Genomic DNA, 20,209 nt, shown 5'->3' with positions numbered 1-20,209 from the left:
TTGGCGTCAATGACGGCTTCCAGAGGTAATAAAAGCAGAGTGAAAGTAGCTTTAGAGGTGGACGTGGTTCAATGAGACATCTCTGTGTGATGAGGTCTTTGAACGCACCACCATCTGTTTACCTGACAAAGATGCCAATTCGAGCTACGGACTCTTTCTCCCGACGACCAAAGTCCGTGTTTCATTGTTCCAGAAGTTTGACGTCATGGAAGCACTTGCGTGGCTGTTTTTTTAAAAACGTTCTTTGGCTCTTTCTCTATTGTAATGTTTTATTAATGCTCTTACATGTAAAGGGGCGGATCCCAAATGACCTCTCCCTTCAGATCTGACGCTTTGAAAAGGCACAAAAGGAAGAAAGAAAATGACATTGCTCTAAATGCCGTGAGGTAAATTCACCAGGGTGGTGAATGCTCACTATTCCATTAAAGTGCATATTTGTCGCCTTTGTTTGACAACATGAACAACAAACGGAACGCACCCTGTTCCAACATGAGCGCCGACTCAGAATCTGGATCCGCCTCGGGTTCGCATGTGAGCCCGGTATCTGCTTTTGAATTCATAAATACCTTCCACAAAAAAGTCTGAGAAGGGGTGACAAATTTGGATTTAATATTGGACAACTTTTGAGTTGTGCTCTGGAAACACACCCGACCCCTTTTCTCAGAGGCACTTTATGTTTATTAATAATTAATTTAATGACAAAAATGGTCACCACTTTACTAGATGGGAGATCTGTGTCTGATGCCATTAAAATGTACTGAACATCGTGGAAATGCAAAACGGATGCAAAAATATACGGATTAAAATCTAAAATCTGTGTATTTGTCTACAATTTCTGTATGTTTTGTTTATATCCATGCATAGAAACCTTTATATTGTGTCTCGCTTTATAGAACGCTCATAGCACCGAAAATGTGTGCATAACAACTGTGAATCATTTTAACCTGTATAATTCTGTCTAATAACACTTCTGGTTAGATGCTAAACTGCATTTTGTTACCTTCTACTTGTGTAATGACAATAAAGTTGAACCGAACCTAAAAGTTGAGGAGTTAAAAACAATAATTTGTAGTTCCCTAATTACAGGTTCTATAAACATGCGCACATATGGCGCTGAATGGCCTATAAACATTATGTTACATGTTGTTCCACTTAATTTAACCTATTTATTAATAGTTTTATTGCTTACAGAGTTTAATTTCACGAGCAAATGCTGCAAATTGCACAAAACCCGGAGCACGTCATGTAAAAAGCGCGTTTGCTTATAAAAACGCTGCAATAAACACAAACATTCGACATACGCGGAGCTTCGACGTCGTTTCTGTCGTAAAAATACTTTAATTAAAGCGTCGCTCTTTAAATGCGAGCTGCTTTCAAACGTCGAACTTTGGCACGATCTGCGCAGGAATAAATAAAAGCCGACGCCCCCTGAAGGGGACGCACGTGCCTTGGCTGACGCCGCACACGCTCCTCCTCCCTTCACGTTGCGCTTGTGCAACGTGACTTCTGCGTTTCCCTTCCCGGGCTCCGCCCCCTCTGCTGTTCTGAAAGTGTGTCACTGGGTTAAAGTGGCTCGAGCGGACTGGGGGCGGGGCGGGGCGGGGCGTGGCCAACGGATGAGTCACATGGCCCAACCCGCTACTGAGAGGAACATTTAGTTCTCTTGACCGCCCGCCGTCACACGCACGGAAGGACCGACCCGCTCCTCTCCGTTCTTTACAAACACAAATCCCGACGCGTTGCTTCGGATGCACAACTTTATTGTCCGTTAATTTGTCGTGACTGCGGCGGAAGTGCTCAACAGTTGAGGTTTTGTTTTTGATCTGTCGGACATTTTCCTCGAACGGAGAGATGCCTGAGGAAACTGGAGCAGCCAAGCCCGGTAAGTAATAATGTGTGCAGTGTGGTTTAACGTTTATGCTAATTTAACATAAACACAACTTTAATCCTCTTTAATTATGCATTCACTCGTTGTTCCGGTGGAGAGAAAACGAGCTACAAGCAACGGATGAGCTGAATGCTAAAATAAAAAGATACCTTGACGTCATTGAACGCATCGAAGGGTTAAATATGTTCGGGGAAAAAAAACATTTATTTTTTTAACTACATTGACAGAACATGTCATGCAAAAAGCGCGTTTGCTTTTGAAATGCTGCAATAAACACGAACTTTCCACATACGCGGAATTTACCTCATTAGTATATGTTTGTGTGTGTGCGTGCGTGTGTGTGACAAGGACGCGGTGATAGAGACTTTTAAAAAGTAATCTTTTTTTAGTCTATCACCGTGACCTTGTCACACGCATTTTTATCAGCTATGACGCTTACTCTGCGGTCATAACGGCGCTATAACGGGGTTATGTCGTTCCAGCGGTCACAACAACACCGCTTATCTTGGCAGCTCGCGCTCACATGGACGGCGTGGCCGCGCCATGTGTCCCGCGTGTGTACAGTCTCTGGGAACACGTCTGCGATTGGTCGAAGGGCGTTCCCGTCCGCGCGCGTGCTCCGGCGGTATTCGCCTCTGATTGGCCGGAGCGGATCCCGTGACGTAGGCGGGGTTGCGCAATCCGCTCTAAACGCAGCGGTGTCGGCGCGAGGCGCGGCTGCGGGATCCACGTGACTGCGGAGGGTGACCCAGATTCCTCCGCGCGCGTGACGTGAAAGAGAGCAGTCACGGTTGAAGTTAGGTAATCAGGGCTTTAAACGGAGGTGGCGTTCAGGTCGATGGGAAAAACAAAAAGTAGATTTAATAATAATAAAAAAAACGTGAAAAGGAAGATTTCTAAGTGAAAAACAAAAACGCAGCGCGTCACCGAATCGGTTCCTCAGCTTCTAGCAATCCTGCAGCATCTCTTTGATCCTTCCGAACCTTTAAGTTTAATTTCTGCTAAGAGGATATTCCGTAATCACGTTGCCTCTTTGAATTCTACTGTTCCTGGGGATGCTTCGTTGCTTCAGTTGACCTGGTAGTCCGGTCGGCAGGTGTGTTACGTAACCCGTTATCCAATCAGATAAGGCGGGTCAGGCAACCAGGAAACGGTCCGCGTTTCGGGACGCCTGCCTTCCAGGACTTCCAGGAATCGGTCCGTTTGTTTTTCCACGTTCTCTTTGACCTGTTATTCCTTATCGGTTGGCTTCGGCGTCGGAGAACATTCGCTGCAGGGTTATTGTTGACGCTAAATTAAACGACGTGGCGGTTCTGTTTATCGTAGCAGTGGGAGGAGCTTAAATGTCCTCCTGACCCACGGGTGTTGCTGCAGGGACGTGGGACGTGTCGGGTACCGAGAAAGGATCTAAGGAGTGTTTCACCTGCTCGCCGTCTCTTCCCCCGATAGGAGGAGTCATCGCCTACGTTTCCTCTGGCTCCGCCTCCGGCCCCGGCAGCGGCTACCTGTCCGCGTCCCCGGCTCCGCCTCGTCCCTCGCTGCCCAGCAGGGCCGTGGGGATGGTGGTGGACATGTCCCCGCCGGGCAAGAACCAGCGCGGCCACGGCGCCGAGAAGGCCGGGCGCTCGTCCACGGCGGCCAAGAGCACCATCACCAGTAAGCGGCGTGCTAGCGTTAGCGTTAGCGCTCCTCTCCTTCCTCCCTTTAACCGCTGCTCCTCGTCGCTCCGGCAGAAATCAACGGGATGGTGCTGCTGTGCAAGGTCTGCGGCGACGTCGCCTCCGGCTTCCATTACGGCGTCCACGCCTGCGAGGGATGCAAGGTGAGTCCCGGGGGGCCTCGCCTCGCCTCGCCTCGCCTCGCCGCGCCGCGCCCGCTCGAGCCTCACGCCCTCCTCCTCTTCCTCAGGGCTTCTTCAGGAGGAGCATCCAGCAGAACATTCAGTACAAGAAGTGTCTGAAGATGGAGAACTGCACCGTCGTGCGGATCAACCGGAACCGCTGTCAGCAGTGCCGCTTCAGGAAGTGTCTGGCCGTGGGCATGTCCAGAGACGGTGAGCGGCGCCTTCATCCGTCGGTGGTCGTCGGTCTCACGGTCGTCGGTCGTCGGTCTCACGGCCGCCGTCTTCTCCTCACAGCGGTCCGATTTGGCCGAATCCCGAAGCGGGAGAAGCAGCGGATGCTGCTGGAGATGCAGAACGCCATGAACAACATGATGAGCAGCAACAGCCAGCTGCACGGCATGTTGCACGGCAACCAGAGCTCCGCCCTCTCCATGGAGGGCGTGGCCAGCGAAGCCAGCTCCTCATCCTCCTCATCCTCCTCGTCCTCCTCGTCGTGCTCCAACCCTTCCTCCCCTCGGTGCCCGCCGGACTCTGAGTCTGTGGCGTCCATGGACACCAACTCCAGCTCCGCCTCCTCCTGCGGGTCGGACAGCGGCGAGGACGATGCGGTCGTCAGGACGACCGGGCAGGGGCGGGCCTCGCCGGGGGCGGAGGAGCGGCAGACGAGCTGGAACAGCTGGAACAACGGCGCGGTCGTCGGGGGCTACCAGCACGCTTCCTACAGGGAGGACGGGGGCGCTTACCAGCAGCGCCTCAGCGGCGCCCCCAGTGGCGAAACATCAGACTCGCAAAGACGGCGTTACTTCAGCGCGCAGCCCGTCTCCAGCGGCTACGGCGCGCCCGGCAGAACGCACCTGGTGAGTAGCTGGTTCCGTCTGCGCTGGGATCCCCCCCCCCCCCCCCCCTGCTGACCGCCCACTTCCTGCTTCCTCCAGGCGTGTCCGATGAACACGTCGCCGTACGTCGACCCCCGCAGGCCGAGCCAGGAGGTCTGGGAGGAGTTCTCCATGAGCTTCACCCCCGCCGTGCAGGAGGTGGTCGACTTCGCCAAGCGGATCCCGGGGTTCCGGGACCTCCCCGAGAGCGACCAGGTCAGCCTGCTGAAGGCCGGGACCTTCGAGGTGAGGAGGCGGAGCTTCCACGCCTGCTGCTGTTGTGCCAATAAAGGAGAAGCCGTCAACTAAACAGAAGCTCCGCCCCCTCCCCCCCCCCCAGGTACTGATGGTCCGATTCGCCTCCTTGTTCGACGTGGCCGAGCGGACGGTGACCTTCCTGAGCGGCCGGCGCTACGGCCTGGACACGCTGCGGTCGCTGGGCGCCGGCGAGCTGCTCGACGCCATGTGCGAGTTCAGCGAGAAGCTGGCGGCGCTGGCGCTCGACTCGGACGAGATGAGCCTGTTCACGGCCGTGGTGCTGGTGTCGGCCGGTAAGGACGCCCCCCCCAAGCACGATGCGTTCAGACACGCTCGGACGTTACAGGACTCCGGCTAATCCGTCCCTCTCCTGCCGCAGATCGCTCGGGGATCCAGGACCTGAACGCCGCCGAGGCGCTGCAGGACAAACTGATCCGGGCGCTGCGGAACCTGGTGATGCGTAACCACGGCGACGAGTCGGCCACCACCTTCACCAGGCTGCTGCTCAAGCTTCCGGAGCTGCGCTCGCTCAACAACATGCACTCGGAGGAGCTGCTGTCCTTCAAAGTCCACCCCTGAAGGAGGGGGGGGGCGTTTCCTTAGCCACACAGAACCGGGACCTGCCTCTCACCCCCCCCCCCCCCGCTGTCATCGATCGACCCGTTTGCGTGTCTGTTTATAGAATGTATTAAAAGTCTTTGCTTTTCTGTTCCGAGAAGAAGACGAGGACTTTATGAAATCACAAAGCGGAAGCTGATTGGTCGATCCGTGAGCCGTTTGGTTCCAAAGTGTTTTAACCAATGACATGCGAGACGTGATATAAACCTTTGCCGCATGTTTTTCGTTGTTGCGCATCGGCCAGGAAGGCGAGCTGCCGGAGAAACGCATGGCGAGCGCACAGCGGTACGCGATGCTAATTACTGGGTCCTCCTACTGGCTCCTCCTACTGGGAGCTCCTCCCCTTCACCTCAGAGCATCACAGGATTATTCTTCAACGTGTAACATGTTAGCTTCCTACTTAATTCAACTGCCTAGTCATTTCTGGGGGGGTCAATGATGCCGTTGCCTAGCAACACTACATTTGCACATTGTGGCGCAGAAGAGAACACAATCCACAGCAGTGTGACACTATGAGCAGCATGCACCTGGGGGGGGGGGGTTCTTCCACTTTCTGGTTTTTACTTTATTATTTTTAATCAAATTATTTGTGTCTTCCGCATCGCACTGAATCGGCATTCGTTTTTCATCTTATTGGAGTTTTTTTTGCTGCCGACCGCATCGTGTAAATAGGTGCATAAATATAAAGAATATGTATGAACATAGGCGATATGATATAGTATGAATAAAAATACAAGAGAAGAGAAGCCTCTGCCGTTTGTGTTGCGTGACCGAGCTGCACGGAGTGGTAATGACCGCTGGCCACCACTAGGGGGCGTTGTTTGACTACAAGCATCTCAATTTCGAGCACTTGAGCACTTGATTGTTTGTTTATCCGTGTTGCTGTCAATTAAAATACAATTTATAAAGTTCGAAATTAATGAATTTCCAGCATCCTTTACCAAGAGTCACATTATTTTGGCTATTTAAATTCCTGCTTGATGTTAACCAATTAATTAACTGACCGACGTCACAAAGCAATAAATATAAACATGCAGAAGAACTAACTGAAGCTGTGGGAGGATTAGTTTAAGAACACAGTGTGGAATATCTCCTAGATGAAGCAACTTTTTTCTATAAAGAACTCATGTTTGACACAAAAGAGTAATTTATAATAAACAATGGGGAAGAAAGAAATAGAATATCGGCACCCTTTGCTACAATTCAGCAGGTAAACACACCTGTGCTAAATCACAAATGAGAATCACCTGCGATCAAATCGTCTCTGCCCATGTGACATCAATTAGCCAATGACTGATGACTTCTGTGTTTTTAAAAGCCGCCTGTGACGCTTCTTGTCGAAGGTGAAAAACAAACACACCTTGCCCCAAATTTGACCAAAAAATAATAATGAGCTTGCGCTAACATTTAGCCTCCCTGGTGCTTCAGGCCAACTTCAACTTCAGAGGTTAACATTCAGCGTCTGGGAGTCTTTAAAATTAACATATTTTTTAAAGTTGGTATTTCCCCCCCACATTAATATGAAACTATTTAAGCAAATTGTTGTAGCCTGAACTGCTAGCATTGCTAAGAATCGGCGGGTAAAAACGGAGGACAGGCTTCAATGGATTTATTTAAATAAATTGAAGTTGCTACAACTTAATCGTCTTCAGCTCTTTCATTTTAACGCCGCAGGCGTTCACATTTCCTAATTTGTGGTGTTCGAGTTTTAGCTTCTCGGCTGCTTCGTCGACCAGATGCAAAGATCCCTGTTAACTTCAAAGAGAGGCCTCGGCTCACGGAGAGCCTTTTAAACCTGTCCGGTTCCCACGTCTTTCTCCGCTGCCCGCGAACATGAAGAGATAGATTGCACTAATAAATAACTCAAAGTGGTGCCAGACAGTCGAGTAAAAGTTTACAACTGGTTGTAAAGAGGCAAAAGGGAAGCCGAGGGTCCTTCAGCTGCTTCCTGCTTCCATTTGGTGCTGAAGCAAATCGTTGGACAAAATGACCTGATGGATTTTCACAACGACTCGGTGGGAAGTTTGATTATGTCTGGAAAATAAACTGTGAAATTTGGATCCAAATTTCCATTTTGAATCCAGCTGCTTATTCTGGGTCTGGACCGGAGGGGGGGCTGGATCCTATCTTAGCTGACATTGGGCGACCTTAGTCCGCTCACCAGCGCATCGCTTCATTTCCTGGATCCCAGAAAATTAGTATTTTTTGGTTCTAGATTGTTCTAGATTGTTCTCAGTGTCTTTACACACAAAGCACAAAAAGGAAAAGTGAATCAGAGTTGATGTTTGAGCTGATTTTTGAATCCATGAATGGGTTTTAATGTTAAAATGTAATATTTTGTCCTGAGCTCCGAACCAGAAGACATTTTTCATGATGGTTCATATCGGACCCAAGCCTCCATTATAAGTAAATGGGAAAATCCAGATTCTTTTATTTTTATTTTTCCAGACTGGTATCTGGATTGCTCTCAAAATTGAATGGAATCTAAGTTAGGCCACCGCCCACCTTCAGATTTAACTTTCATCCAGCAGTTTTTCCGTAAACCCGCTAACAAAGACAAACGGCATCAAAAACAGAACCTCCTTGGCGAATAGGAATATCTCAGGAGGAACGAGAGAACGATGGGGATGGATGGAGGAGGATGAAGGAGGACAGGGAGGGAGCTCCAGCAGCAGGCTGCAGGAATGCTTCACATGCCTGTCCTCTGGATGACCTGGCCCCCCTGGAGTGTGGGAGATACTGGAAGTAATTAGCCTCCTTTGACATTGGATCTTTGCAGCCTCTCCAGCTCAATGGGGTTAGCAGTGGCATTGAGGGAGATCAAGTGTATTTATACTTTCAAACAAAACGGCTGCGTGGCTCCGCTTTTCTTTTGGGACGATGCATTAGAATCTTTTCATTTTATGTTTCTGGTTCCTGAGGAGGTGAAGCTTTAATCCGATGAATGCAGTAAATTAGTTTTATTTTTATTTTTAAGTGGAACAGATTTCCATACCCACTGCGGCCATCTTGCAGCTGACCTACTTTATCTCCCGGTAGATTTAATTATGCGTCCTCCTAACTGCAGATATTTCCTACTTAAGTCAAGGATCAAGGATTGAAGTGGATTTTAATGAAGATAAATGTAGTCTAAAAACATTGATTTCCTAAAATGCCACGCTTCAATCACAAAATGCCAATAATGGAATTTAGCTGAACGGCATCTCAGCTTTGGGTTCAACGATTGTCGCTTTATAGTAATCCAGGACAAAATAGCTAAACACGTAAACATTTATAAAAATCAGATGTATTACAAATAATAAAGTAAAAATGCTGTGAAAGTTAAATTTAAATAGAAGTGCTGCGAAACACCAAGCAGGTTAGCATGGCGAGTTAGCTTTGATTTGTTTAATTCCGACACTGAAAGCAATTGTAGGTATAATGGCTCGTAAACGTAATATGAGTTTTACTATAAAGAGAAGGTGGTTAAGAACGGCTCGGATAGACGTGTTGCTTGAAGGTAGAACCAAAACCCATTTATTACAAAAACATTAGCAGATTTAAACTAAGCTAATTTAAACCTGCTAATGCTAGCATGACAACAAAAGCTGGATTGGATTCACTTTATGAAAAAGTAAAAACAATTTTTTTAACCTATTCAGGTTGTCATTTTATTTAAATCGTACATTATTAATCGTACATTATTTACACAATGTCGGATTTTATCTCGAACTCAGATTTATTTTAATTACAGGCAGACAGTAAGGACAAAAACTAGCTAAAGCTGAAGCGCAAGAATGAGGCGACGTAGTGACGTCAGACGCACAATACCGAGAGAAACGAAAGCTCGATGCTGAATAATATAAAATATTTCTTTATTTTATTTATTCAACTACTACTCAAATGCAATTATTACGGCGCTCTCTTCTGTTATACTATGACCTCCTTATTTAATTTTTATTAAAGTAATATTATTTCTCATTATACTGTATTCTTTTCTACTGTCATTTTTCTTTTCCTCATTGAGAGTGTTTTTAAAACGCTCTATTCGAATTAAAACCTTCGGTGTAAACACCACGCTGGCTCATTGGTCTCCGCTTTACTGGTTTCCACCGTGACCGGTGATGACGTCAGACTGGTTCACGAGAAGGGCAGCGGCGGCGGAGGAGGTTCACGCAGAGTTCAGCCGCATACATTAGGTAACGCGCTGACGTCACGAGCACGGAGCAGGTCGAGTCGAGACGTTCGAGAAGAAGAAGAAGAAGAAGAAGTTCTAACTTTGTTATGCAAAGCGGATCTGCAGGTGTTTAACCGGCTCCGCTGCAGCGCACTGACGCGCACTGACGCGCGCACGTCGCCATGAATGCGTTAAAGACCGTTCGGGTATAGGAGCCTGCAAAGCAGAGAGAAGAAGGCCGAGCTCATCTTCATCACCTCGACACGGGACTCGATCCACATCATGTTTGACTTTATGGAATTACAAGCCTTCGGTCCTGGAGAGATCCTGGAGCTCTACACCACATCCAGCCCCGTGTGCATGCTCCACGACCGGGACCAGGACCGGGACCGGGACCGGGACCGGGACCAGGACCGGGACCGGGACCAGGACCGGGACCTCTCAGACTTCTTCCCTGAGCTGATGGAGGAAAACTGGCAGCAGCACCGGTGCTCACAATGTAGGTTCTGCTGAATGTTCTGAGGCTCAAGTACTCAAATGATTTTCTTATTCTTGGGAATGACAGATCAATTATTAATTATGATACATTAAGTTATTTTAAAAACACAGAAGCAAATGAAAAAGGGAAAATGCCATTTTAGCGCATCAGCGCAATAAGAAATGCATCTTCCCTCATGCTCCACTTTTATACCAAGTTTCACTATTTTTATTATTATCTGGTCATTTATTTAGAATTCATTAAAGTTCTGGTGACGTCTGAATGTCAGAGGAAGTAAGAACAATCCCTGCAACAACTTGCAAATCTGTTTATTTTTACCTCTAAACTTCTACGGAGTTTCTTCAAAATCCTTCTAATGGACAGAAATTGTGAGGAAAAACTCTTTTAAAAAAATAAACAACCTACAACTTGATCCTCGGTGAGGACGACTGAGGTAATCAGATTACCTCTGAAGACTCTTTAAGATAATTAAATTAAACTCACAGAAATGCTGCTAAACCAAAACATCAAGGCAGACTCTAGTCTTTATTAAATCCAAAGACGTTCCTCCTCCACTCATGTTTAATAAGCGCATTATAACTGTATTATAACGTGTAATAACCTCTGTTATTGTTTTATATTCCTGTTATTAATTCAAGGTAATGCTGCTTTCATGCGTTTTAACACCGTGATGCTGCAGGAGCTCCTCTTTAGCAGCAATGGGGACACGGTGGGGGGGGGGGGACGAGAACAGGGTCCCCCTGTGTGGCGCTCCGTCCAGGGCCGGTCACTTCGGGGTCGCTGTGGGTTCACAGGAAGGTCACCAACTCACGAGGTTCAAGAAGGGCTGGCAGCTCGGAGCCTTTAGGAATTAAAAGGTGCAAAAGTACAAGAACAGAGGAGTAATATTACACAACTAAATATTATATTGCGTTTCTTTTGTTTTAATCTGAAGCAGCTGCTGGATTATTTGAATGCAGCAAATTAGATAGTTGTTCCTTTTGAAGTGTAGAGAAATAAAAGTGACCATTTCTGAACACATCTTACTTCTACTTTTTAAAGTTATGGTTGATGACAGTGATTTATCAGGATTTGAACTATTTCTAATTCTCGTTTATTGTATGTCTTTTTAAAGTTTTAAGATTACAGTAGCAATGAAATATTTGAGTGTAATAATATTTAATAGAATTAAGTTTTCTAATATCGCCTTTTGAGTAGAGGTGATTTTAATCTCACTAAATGTGAGATTAAAATTTGCCTGAATCGTGTCCTGTGGTCCCGGGGTCCGCTGGGGGGGGTTCTACCTGTTATATGGCAGGTTTTTGGTCACCGGGGGGGATTGTTTAGACGTACTGCCTGGACCTGCCATTATAAACGTGGCAGAACGTAAATATTCATCAAAGAGCTTTTTGGTTCGGGATGGTTTAGGTCCTGATGTAGGACAGAAAAGGTCATGACTCAGGCGGTTACTTTCTATTTATTGCTTCCTGGGACTCTTATTTGGTCCAGGTTTCATGTCACCTGTCCTTGTTTGCAATTTGTAGAAATAACAATTGATGTCAGATCATAGACTTTTAATGTTTGGCTGCTGCTTTAGCATTTAGCCCATGGTTGTTTTAGCATTTAGCCTGTGGTTGTTGCTTTAGCATTTAGCCTGTGGTTGTTGTTTTAGCATTTAGCCTGTGGTTGTTGTTTTAGCATTTAGCCTATGGTTGTTGCTTTAGCATTTAGCCTGTGGTTGTTGCTTTAGCATTTAGCCTGGGTTGCTTTAGCATTTAGCCTGTGGTTGTTGCTTTAGCATTTAGCCTGTGGTTGTTGCTTTAGCATTTAGCCTGGGTTGTTGTTTTAGTATTTAGCTTGTGGTTGTTGTTTTAGCATTTAGCCTGTGGTTGTTGCTTTAGCATTTAGCCTGGGTTGTTTTAGCATTTAGCCTGTGGTTGTTGCTTTAGCATTTAGCCTGTGGTTGTTGCTTTAGCATTTAGCCTATGGTTGTTGCTTTAGCATTTAGCCTGTGGTTGTTGCTTTAGCATTTAGCCTGTGGTTGTTGCTTTAGCATTTAGCCCGGGGTATCTTATTATCAGCTAGCATCATGTCTCGGATGTTACACCCCTAATCTTTGAATGCAACACAATGAATTCTTGCTCACATCAAATGAGACCACCTAAATTGGGTAGAGCCCCCCCCCACACCCGGCCTCTGTCTGCTGGCCCCCCCTCCGCCCCCTCTCATCAGTCAGCTGGGATTGTGGCATGCTCCTGCATTGTTTTTCGTTGGGAGAGTGCTCGGGCTGATAGGAGGGGTTGTCCTCGTTTGACCCTCGGATTCCAGGTTCAACCAGAGGCCGCGGGTTCAAGGGGATGCAGATGAGCAATTTTTCTCATTTTGTCCCTTTTAAAAAAAGTCTTTCTTCGTTTCCTGTCAGCGTCGGAGGCCCTCAGAGAGCCGCGGGGAGGCCGGGCTGGGCCCACGGGCCGGGGCGTTTCTCCTCTCATTAATGGAGGGATAGAGGGAGGGATGGAGAGAAATCAAATGGAGGCCACTGCTTTGGTACAAAGGGTGTAGCTGTGTTTATTAGCGAGCTTTGAAATTTACAACAAATGCTTTTAACATCAAAGACCTGCACATTTTTAGGAGAAACGTCGGGTTTGTCACTTTAATTTTGGTTGATAGAAATATATATTTTTTCTTTTATGAAAGAGAGGCCTGACTGGAGACAGTTTCTAGAGAGCACGGCAACAAAATGATGAATAAATTATTATTAATAGGAGCGGAAGATTCTACCAGGAGGAACCGGGAATGTTTCCCAGTTGTGTCGGTGCTGTAATCCCGTCAGGACGGGTTCGATCGCGGTTTTTAGCGTCAAACTGTTTGTGATTAGCTCAGGCTACCGACGGCCGAACAGCGGATCCAAAGGGAAATGACTTCAAAGACCTTTTAGACGATTAGACCTAAATCCTTAAGGTCAAACAGGTCGTTATAGTTACAGTTCTAGATTCAAAGTAAGAAAGGAAAAAATACGAGAGAAAAATTCCCACAATGCACCGAGAGGTCTTAAAAATTGCCTGATTTATTTGTGAAACAACCCAAAATCATTTCCTTCTGCTGGTCTTATTTACTCTGGTTGTTATTTGTGTGTGTTTGTTTGCAGCGGTCGGAAGCCAGAGCTCCAGCTCCGGTTCCGACGAGCTGTTTGCCGGACCCTCCTCCCCGCTGCCCCCCCCTCGCACTTACAAGCCCTGCTTCGTGTGCCAAGACAAGTCCTCGGGCTACCACTACGGAGTCAGCGCCTGCGAGGGCTGCAAGGTAACGGGCCTGTGGTCCGCGCCCCTGCCGACGTTTAATATGCTAAACTATGAATAATTAAACAGCGACTGGCTGCTTCTACACAAACAAAACGCTCTTTCCACGCCGTGAACGTAATAAATAAACAGCAGGTTCATTTTCTTTCCGTCTCTGCAGGGCTTCTTCCGCCGCAGCGTGCAGAAAAACATGGCGTACACCTGCCACCGGGACAGGAACTGCATCATCAACAAGATCACCAGGAACCGCTGCCAGTACTGCCGGCTGCAGAGGTGCGTCGCCGTGGGGATGTCCAAGGAGTGTAAGTCTCCGATCCGCCGCCATGCAGCAGGAAGGAGGCGTCCGCTAGTGATCGGATCGTCTCCCCTCCTGAAGCAGGCTGCACGTTAGTTTGTCCTGATATGAAGGACCGTCCCTGGCGTAAGGGTTTGGGCTATTCATCCACCCCCGCCGCTTCCAGCTTCACGTACTCGCTAATATCTCTGATCAGAGTCGTCTTGGTTGTTCAGCATGAGTGCAGCGAGCAGCGTTAGCTGGAAAGCTACGTTTCCGTGGCAACAGTTTACAGCTATTCTGAAGAAAAGAGCGAGGGTCGTTTTCACACGCTGGATTTTAATGAAGAGCGTATTCTAAGTGAAACAAACGACGATCCGACCTTTAACGACGCGACGGCTCATCGGAGCCTCGTCCAGACGGTTGAACTTCAGGCTGGACGAAGGTCAACAGCCAAAACATTCCTCAAAGGAGTGAAATAGCCCTTTAAAATGCTTTGTTTCTGCTGTCCAGAACCAAAGTCAGACGGCGTTTCACCCCGAAGCGCCGTGACCCAGATAACGGGAGTGTTCCACCGAGGGTGGCGATTGGGCGAGGGCGGAGGACCCGCCCATCCACATGTTCTCGCCGTTTCTCCTCCACTCTGACACGCGTTACATAAATACATCACATGTCATAGGCTGATGGACGCGGCGTGCCTTCTCATTGGCTGCTTCACTTCCTGTGTAATATGATCTCACTCCGGCGTGTTTGCACATTGGCGACTGGAAGTAGAGCATCCAGAGAGAGGAGAGGGGGAGGAGGGAGGAGGAGAGGGGGAGGAGGAGAGGGGGAGGAGGGAGGAGGAGAGGGGGAGGAGGAGAGGGAGGTGTTGCGTAATCCTGAGCTCCTCTGACATGTGAGTGGCCGCCTGAGCCGAGTCAGTGAGACAAGGAGAAACACGTTGGCATGGTTACCGACGCGATTATGGAAGGCTAACCTGGTTAGCTCCCGGAGCAGCAGGTTAGCCGCTCTTAACTAGTCCCAGTGAGAAACCAATTCCACCCTTTGAAAGAGCGACCATTAAACCTTCACCTTTGTTTTATGGGATGGATTCCTTTAATCCTCAGCGGACAAAGCGGAACTCGTCTTCCTCACCAAGCACAAATGAAAGCGAAGGCTTGGTCCCGATACTTTTGAGCTTTAGGTCGGGTTGTCTTCATGAGACACGGGATTCCTCCCGCTTCACCTCCACCTCTACGCGTCCCTCGAACGGCTTCATCCCCTTTAATTCTTCCTCTTTTGCCCTCAGCAGTGAGAAATGACAGAAACCGGAGGAAGGGGAAGAGGGAAGCGGTGAAGATGACCATCATGGAGACGTACGAGCTGACGGCCGAGCTCGGCCTGATCGTGGAGAAGATCTGCAGAGCTCACAGAGAGACGTTCCCTTCTCTCTGCCAGCTGGGGAAGTACACCACCGTGAGTCACGCCGCGCGATCCCGATAACATCACGGAACGTGCTTTACTGTACATTAAATATGTTAGGACAGGCTGTTGCTATGGAAACAAAACACGACTTTCCAAATGAGACTTGGATCTCGTCATCCCGGTGGAGGACAGTTATTTTTATTCTCTTTTTTATTATGAGAGGATCCGTCTTCAAATATGAACGAGTGGTTTTCATTTGTGACGGAAAATCAAATTTCATGTATTAAAAAATTCCTCTAAATTTCCTTTAAGCCTCTTCCAGAAGAATTTCCCCGAAAGAGCAACTCCGAGTAAATATTTATTTTACACTTATTGCAGAGCGTTGTAGCGTCCTTCAGCGTTCTCTTTTGGTTTTGTCTACGACTATCTCTGCTTCCTGTCCAGCAGTGATCATCAGAAATTACCTGCCAGCTAGCTAATGCTAATGTTGCTCCATTTCTCTGCGCGTAAACGGGCATTTGTTTGCTAACTCATCCACTATTATGGACTTTATAGGCTAACGGCGCGTCAGTTTGTGTTTGCAGATTATCGAGATATTCCTAAAGGCAAAAGAAAATCAATAAATCAGCTGGATGTTTCTGTTGCTGTTAAATTAGTTTCCGTCAGGCTAGTCCGGCGGTGAATTTAAAACCCCGTTCGTGTCTGAATCCTGCAGCTCGCCTCTGACAGATATTCTCCATCTTCTCGCCTCCATCCAGAACTCCAGCTCGGATCACCGGATCCAGCTGGACCTCGGCCTCTGGGACAAGTTCAGCGAGCTGGCCACCAAGTGCATCGTCAAGGTGGTGGAGTTCGCCAAGCGAGTGCCCGGTTTCACCGGCCTGACCATCTCCGACCAGATCACTCTCCTCAAAACGGCCTGCCTGGACATCCTGGTAGGTTCCCTAAAGTCCTGCTCATCTGGTTTGTGTTCGTCGGTCTGGCTCCATTGTCACAAGGAGATTTATGATGGTTCTGGAAGACAGGGTCGGGGTTCTGATCTTCTGGTGTGATCCAGATCCGGAGCGATGAAGCCGTGTGTGTCACACGGAATCCTTCTGTTCTTCCTGCGTCCAGATCTTGAGGATTTGCACCCGCTACACTCCGGACAAGGACACCATGACGTTTTCTGACGGACTGACGCTGACCCGCACCCAGATCCACAACGCCGGATTCGGTCCTCTCACAGATCAGGTTTTCACCTTTGCCGGTCAGCTGCTGCCGCTGCAGATGGACGACACGGAAAGCGGACTCCTCAGCGCCATCTGTCTGGTCTCTGGAGGTACTGAAGCTCAGGAGCGAGCAGAGACTTCAAGATAAAGAATAATGCTGCACGCTTTTTTCCCCACAAAGAGAAGTTAACCTTTGACATTTTCCCGAACAGACCGTCAGGACCTGGAGGAGCCGTCGAAGGTGGAGGTGCTGCAGGAGCCCCTGCTGGAGGCGCTGAAGGTTTACTCTCGTAAACGGCGGCCCAGCATGCCCCTGATGTTCCCCAAGGCCCTCATGAAGATCACCGACCTGCGCAGCATCAGCGCCAAAGGTGAGAGGGCGCCATTATTTCACCCAGAGCACCTTCTTTAAGCACCTCCGGCGACAAGGGGGAGGCGGTAACGCCGCCCGTGTCCGCAGGAGCCGAGAGGGTGGTGACGCTGAAGATGGAGATCCCGGGTTCCATGCCGCCCCTGATCGAGGAGATGCTGGAGGATGAGGAGAAACACCAGGAGAAACAATCGGAACAAAATGGCAGCCGCTCCGACGCCGCTCGCAGAACGCTGACATCGACGCCCCCCCACAAGACGCTAACAGTTTAAGCTAAAAAAGGAAATGACAGAATGATGATGATGTCATCCATCCGTTTAATTTTTTTTAAACCGATCTTATAACTTCTGGGAATCACTCTGTTTCTCCTGTATTTATATTTGCATGAGAATTTCCATGAATTAACGTTTACCTCATTACATAACAATACCGTTAGCATTAGCGTAGCCAAATTAGCAAACATATAAACTTTTAGTTCTTATTCTTTTATTTGTATTTTTTTTTAAGCTTTTTACATATTGTATGATATATTTTCTGTTCGTAAACAACGTATGTGTAAAAATAAGCTCTTGACTAACCGAACACACTTGGAGGAATAAGCTGATTTATTCATTTTAAAGAGAATCGTAAATAAATCCTGTTTTTAGCTTAATGTTCCTGACTGGCAGTAACAAAGTTCACAGAAAGAAAGAAAACATAGCATAATAAATCCACTTGTCCCTATAGAGACACGTTCCCCCCCACAAGGCCTTATTTTGGATAATATATATATTATTCCTGATAGTCCAACCATTTCTTGAACCCGCTTTTGTGCCAATAATGTTTTTTTTTTTTTTTTACACAATCGTGTTTTCGATCCATCCGTTCCTGTAAATGCAAATCGGGAAATCACTAGCATCTTATACTGGAATAGGTTTTAGCCTGTTTAGCTATGGGAGCTGTGTTTTTGACATGGATACTAATTTTGAGGAGTGATTTCCGACACGGCGTAAGAACATCATCACTTCGCCCAGTGAAAAAAATAGACACCACTTTAATACCGCTGATTTCGTAGTTTGATTTTTTTTTATGGGAGTCTTTGGAAAATGATAACAGTCTTTATGCTAAGCTAACGGTTTATCTTGTTTAGTTTTAAACCAACAAATCTCCATTCATATCATGAAAGGTTTTATTCCAAGTATTTGCAGCTTTTGGTAGTTTATACTTGTTGAGACCTTAAATTTTTTTTAAGCACAAAAACTTTTTAAAGTTTGCCATTTAATACAAAAAACTCCTGTTTTTATACGTAACTGTGTTCATATTATCACGTGATGTTTACTTCACTCAAATAAAATGACTAATCATGGAAAAGCAAGGGAATGGAAATGTATCTGCGCTCGCGGCGGAAGGCAAAGGATCACGGAAAAAGCAATCTGCGAGGATGCTATTAGCCGGCGTGTTATTATAACTCATGTGCCTACTCTGAATGTTACATATCCTGATTTATGGTTTTTGTTGCTCGATTAAAGTCCCCCCTCCAGCTCAAACAAGAGTTCTCCTCGTTTTTCTGCAGAACGACTTCATGTGAAACTTTCTTTCAGTTTTAAAAGTGATGTCACAAGCAGTTTGGAATCCAGTCCTGGTTTAAATTTAACACATTCCTTTGTCCACATACTCTGGGGGAAAAGCCTCACGGATTCACGTTCACCCAAGCCCAGTCGGGATTTAATAAGATAATAAAACCGCCTTGTGGAAAACGCATAACAGAAACACATTATGAATCCGCGTAAGGTGTTTTATCTGCATTAAAACACGAGAACACGCTGCATGTTCATGGAGCTGTGAGGTCATCTGAGGTCTGCCTGGCTCCCCCTTCAAAAGCAGGTTCACACCGCCCCCCGTGGCTCCTCAGGGGAACTGCACCGCAGGCCGCTTCCAGACCGGTTCCTGGAGGAATTTTGATCTTTTGATCTTTTGACGCCGCCGCCTGCAACACGGGAGCGTCTCAGAATACAAGATGTCCACAAACCCAGTGACACATGAGCTGGTTTGTCTCAGAATGTCAAAACACGCTGCCTGACGGTGGCGTCCTTTGTCCTTCGTCACCTCCTGCCTGGGGCTTCTTTGGACGAGCAGGGATCGAAGCCTCCTGAGATCCTGAGACGCCCTAGAAAGAATCGTTTCATCCGTTTATTTTTTCACAATTGAGATTTTCCCACAGACATTCTGATGAGCGTGAGCGGGAGACGACGAGCTTACCTGCTAGCCATTCCTCTGGATTTCAGGGGTAAAGTTTCACCTTGTCTGATGATGATGATGAATATATTTATTAGATAGAATGTTAGAGTACAAGTACAGTCAAACAGTAGTATGTATTACAGTACAAGTACAGTCAAACATCCTGTCTAAGAGGAGCATTTAAAAAAAGCCGTTGCGGTCTTGTTTCCATTGAAAGTCCTTAGTACATAAATCATCGACATCTAACAATACAAATAAAAATAAATTACTCCACAGATGCAAAATAACAATAAATAAAAAAGACACATAATATGTTAAACGTAGGTCTCACTTTCTTTACCTGTTTTCTCTCTCTCTCTCTCTCTCTCTCTTTTTACACGAGTAACCTGTGGTTCAAATTGGGGCATGTTTAGCACATGTGAGCATTAATACAGACCTCAAAATAACATCACATTCAAGAAATATTGTGGAAAAAGAGCTTTTAACTGTAGTTTGCACCAATCACATTTAGCAGTGCTCGAAATGTGGTTACTATGGTTACAGCAGACGCGAATGAAGTATTCTGGCACCGGAATGTCGTTGAATAACTCGACAAAAATACCAATACAAGCTACAACGGACGTATTTTAAATTCACCGCCACTAATATAAATACAATTAAATTCACGTCATAAGTAAATGATCTATCTGATCTGGAATAAATTTAATGATTCAGCTAATGCTACGTGGACAAATGTAACCACACCCTAATGTAATTAAACATCAAGCAGACGGTGAACGAGGTTTAATTAGTTTAACATGTTCAAAGGGGAAATTGTTCCACATAAAAAAAAAAATCTTCCAGGAGGTGAGGTATCGCGAGAACCCTTCAAGTCTGAAAGGAATGAGAAAGTATCGCGAGACCGAAGTGTTCCTCCCTTTGTGATTCGCGCAGCGTCTACGTCGAGCTTTGGGCGTAGCTAGCATTAAAACAAGCGGCGCTGCGTTACTGACGCTGCGTAGCTCAAACAAAATTAGCAAGAAGGGGGAATGTCGGCTTGTGAATGATCGGTTTTTGAGGCGGCAGGAGCGTCAACGTAATGGGTGAGACTTCCACAATCACGCGCTTCCGTGAGTTATTCGGAGACCAGCCCCGTAAAGTACAACACTATCGATTTGTGTACGGTTCGATCAACTGATAGATAAATTTCGTCTTTGCCATTATTTAGCTTCTTCAGTTGTCTGAGCAACCAACGCCCTGTCTCTCGCCTCCAATGGCATGGGATGCTAGCTAACTAGCTAGATAGCCTCCAATGGCATGGGATGCTAGCTAACTA

General features: G+C 46.9%; 2 protein-coding genes across 3 annotated transcripts; both read left to right on the top strand.

Annotated features, from left to right (window-relative positions):
• The first annotated feature begins 1,681 nt into the window (after positions 1–1,681).
• nr1d2a (nuclear receptor subfamily 1, group D, member 2a) lies at positions 1,682–5,690 on the top strand. Of its 2 annotated transcripts, none has more exons than XM_068755588.1 (8): positions 1,682–1,882; positions 3,338–3,544; positions 3,622–3,710; positions 3,797–3,941; positions 4,026–4,588; positions 4,667–4,822; positions 4,947–5,157; positions 5,244–5,690. In XM_068755588.1, exons 1-8 carry the CDS (start codon positions 1,852–1,854, stop codon positions 5,441–5,443), a joined length of 1,602 nt encoding a protein of 533 aa, XP_068611689.1. In that variant the 5' UTR covers positions 1,682–1,851; the 3' UTR covers positions 5,444–5,690. The 2 variants fall into 2 exon arrangements, with proteins under 2 accessions (XP_068611689.1, XP_068611688.1); XM_068755587.1 differs by having other exon boundaries at positions 4,667–4,852.
• Positions 5,691–9,920: 4,230 nt separating this feature from the next.
• LOC137911233 (retinoic acid receptor beta-like) lies at positions 9,921–16,949 on the top strand. Its single transcript, XM_068755589.1, has 8 exons — positions 9,921–10,137; positions 13,265–13,419; positions 13,576–13,717; positions 14,981–15,147; positions 15,855–16,031; positions 16,213–16,417; positions 16,520–16,678; positions 16,768–16,949. Exons 1-8 carry the CDS (start codon positions 9,921–9,923, stop codon positions 16,947–16,949), a joined length of 1,404 nt encoding a protein of 467 aa, XP_068611690.1.
• The last annotated feature ends 3,260 nt before the right edge of the window (positions 16,950–20,209 follow it).

This window comes from Brachionichthys hirsutus, chromosome 3, assembly GCF_040956055.1.
Source record: "Brachionichthys hirsutus isolate HB-005 chromosome 3, CSIRO-AGI_Bhir_v1, whole genome shotgun sequence".
NCBI classification, from domain to species: domain Eukaryota; kingdom Metazoa; phylum Chordata; class Actinopteri; order Lophiiformes; family Brachionichthyidae; genus Brachionichthys; species Brachionichthys hirsutus.
This window is presented reverse-complemented; position numbering and strand designations above follow the sequence as displayed.

Coding starts and splice junctions, on each gene's coding strand:
- nr1d2a (XM_068755587.1), top strand. CDS start 1,852: ATGCCTGAGGAAACTGGAGCAGCCAAGCCCG. Junction 3,942..4,025: donor CGTGGGCATGTCCAGAGACG/GTGAGCGGCGCC, acceptor TTCTCCTCACAG/CGGTCCGATTTGGCCGAATC. Junction 4,853..4,946: donor TGAAGGCCGGGACCTTCGAG/GTGAGGAGGCGG, acceptor CCCCCCCCCCAG/GTACTGATGGTCCGATTCGC.
- LOC137911233 (XM_068755589.1), top strand. CDS start 9,921: ATGTTTGACTTTATGGAATTACAAGCCTTCGGTCCTGGAGAGATCCTG. Junction 15,148..15,854: donor AGCTGGGGAAGTACACCACC/GTGAGTCACGCC, acceptor GCCTCCATCCAG/AACTCCAGCTCGGATCACCG. Junction 16,032..16,212: donor CGGCCTGCCTGGACATCCTG/GTAGGTTCCCTA, acceptor TCCTGCGTCCAG/ATCTTGAGGATTTGCACCCG.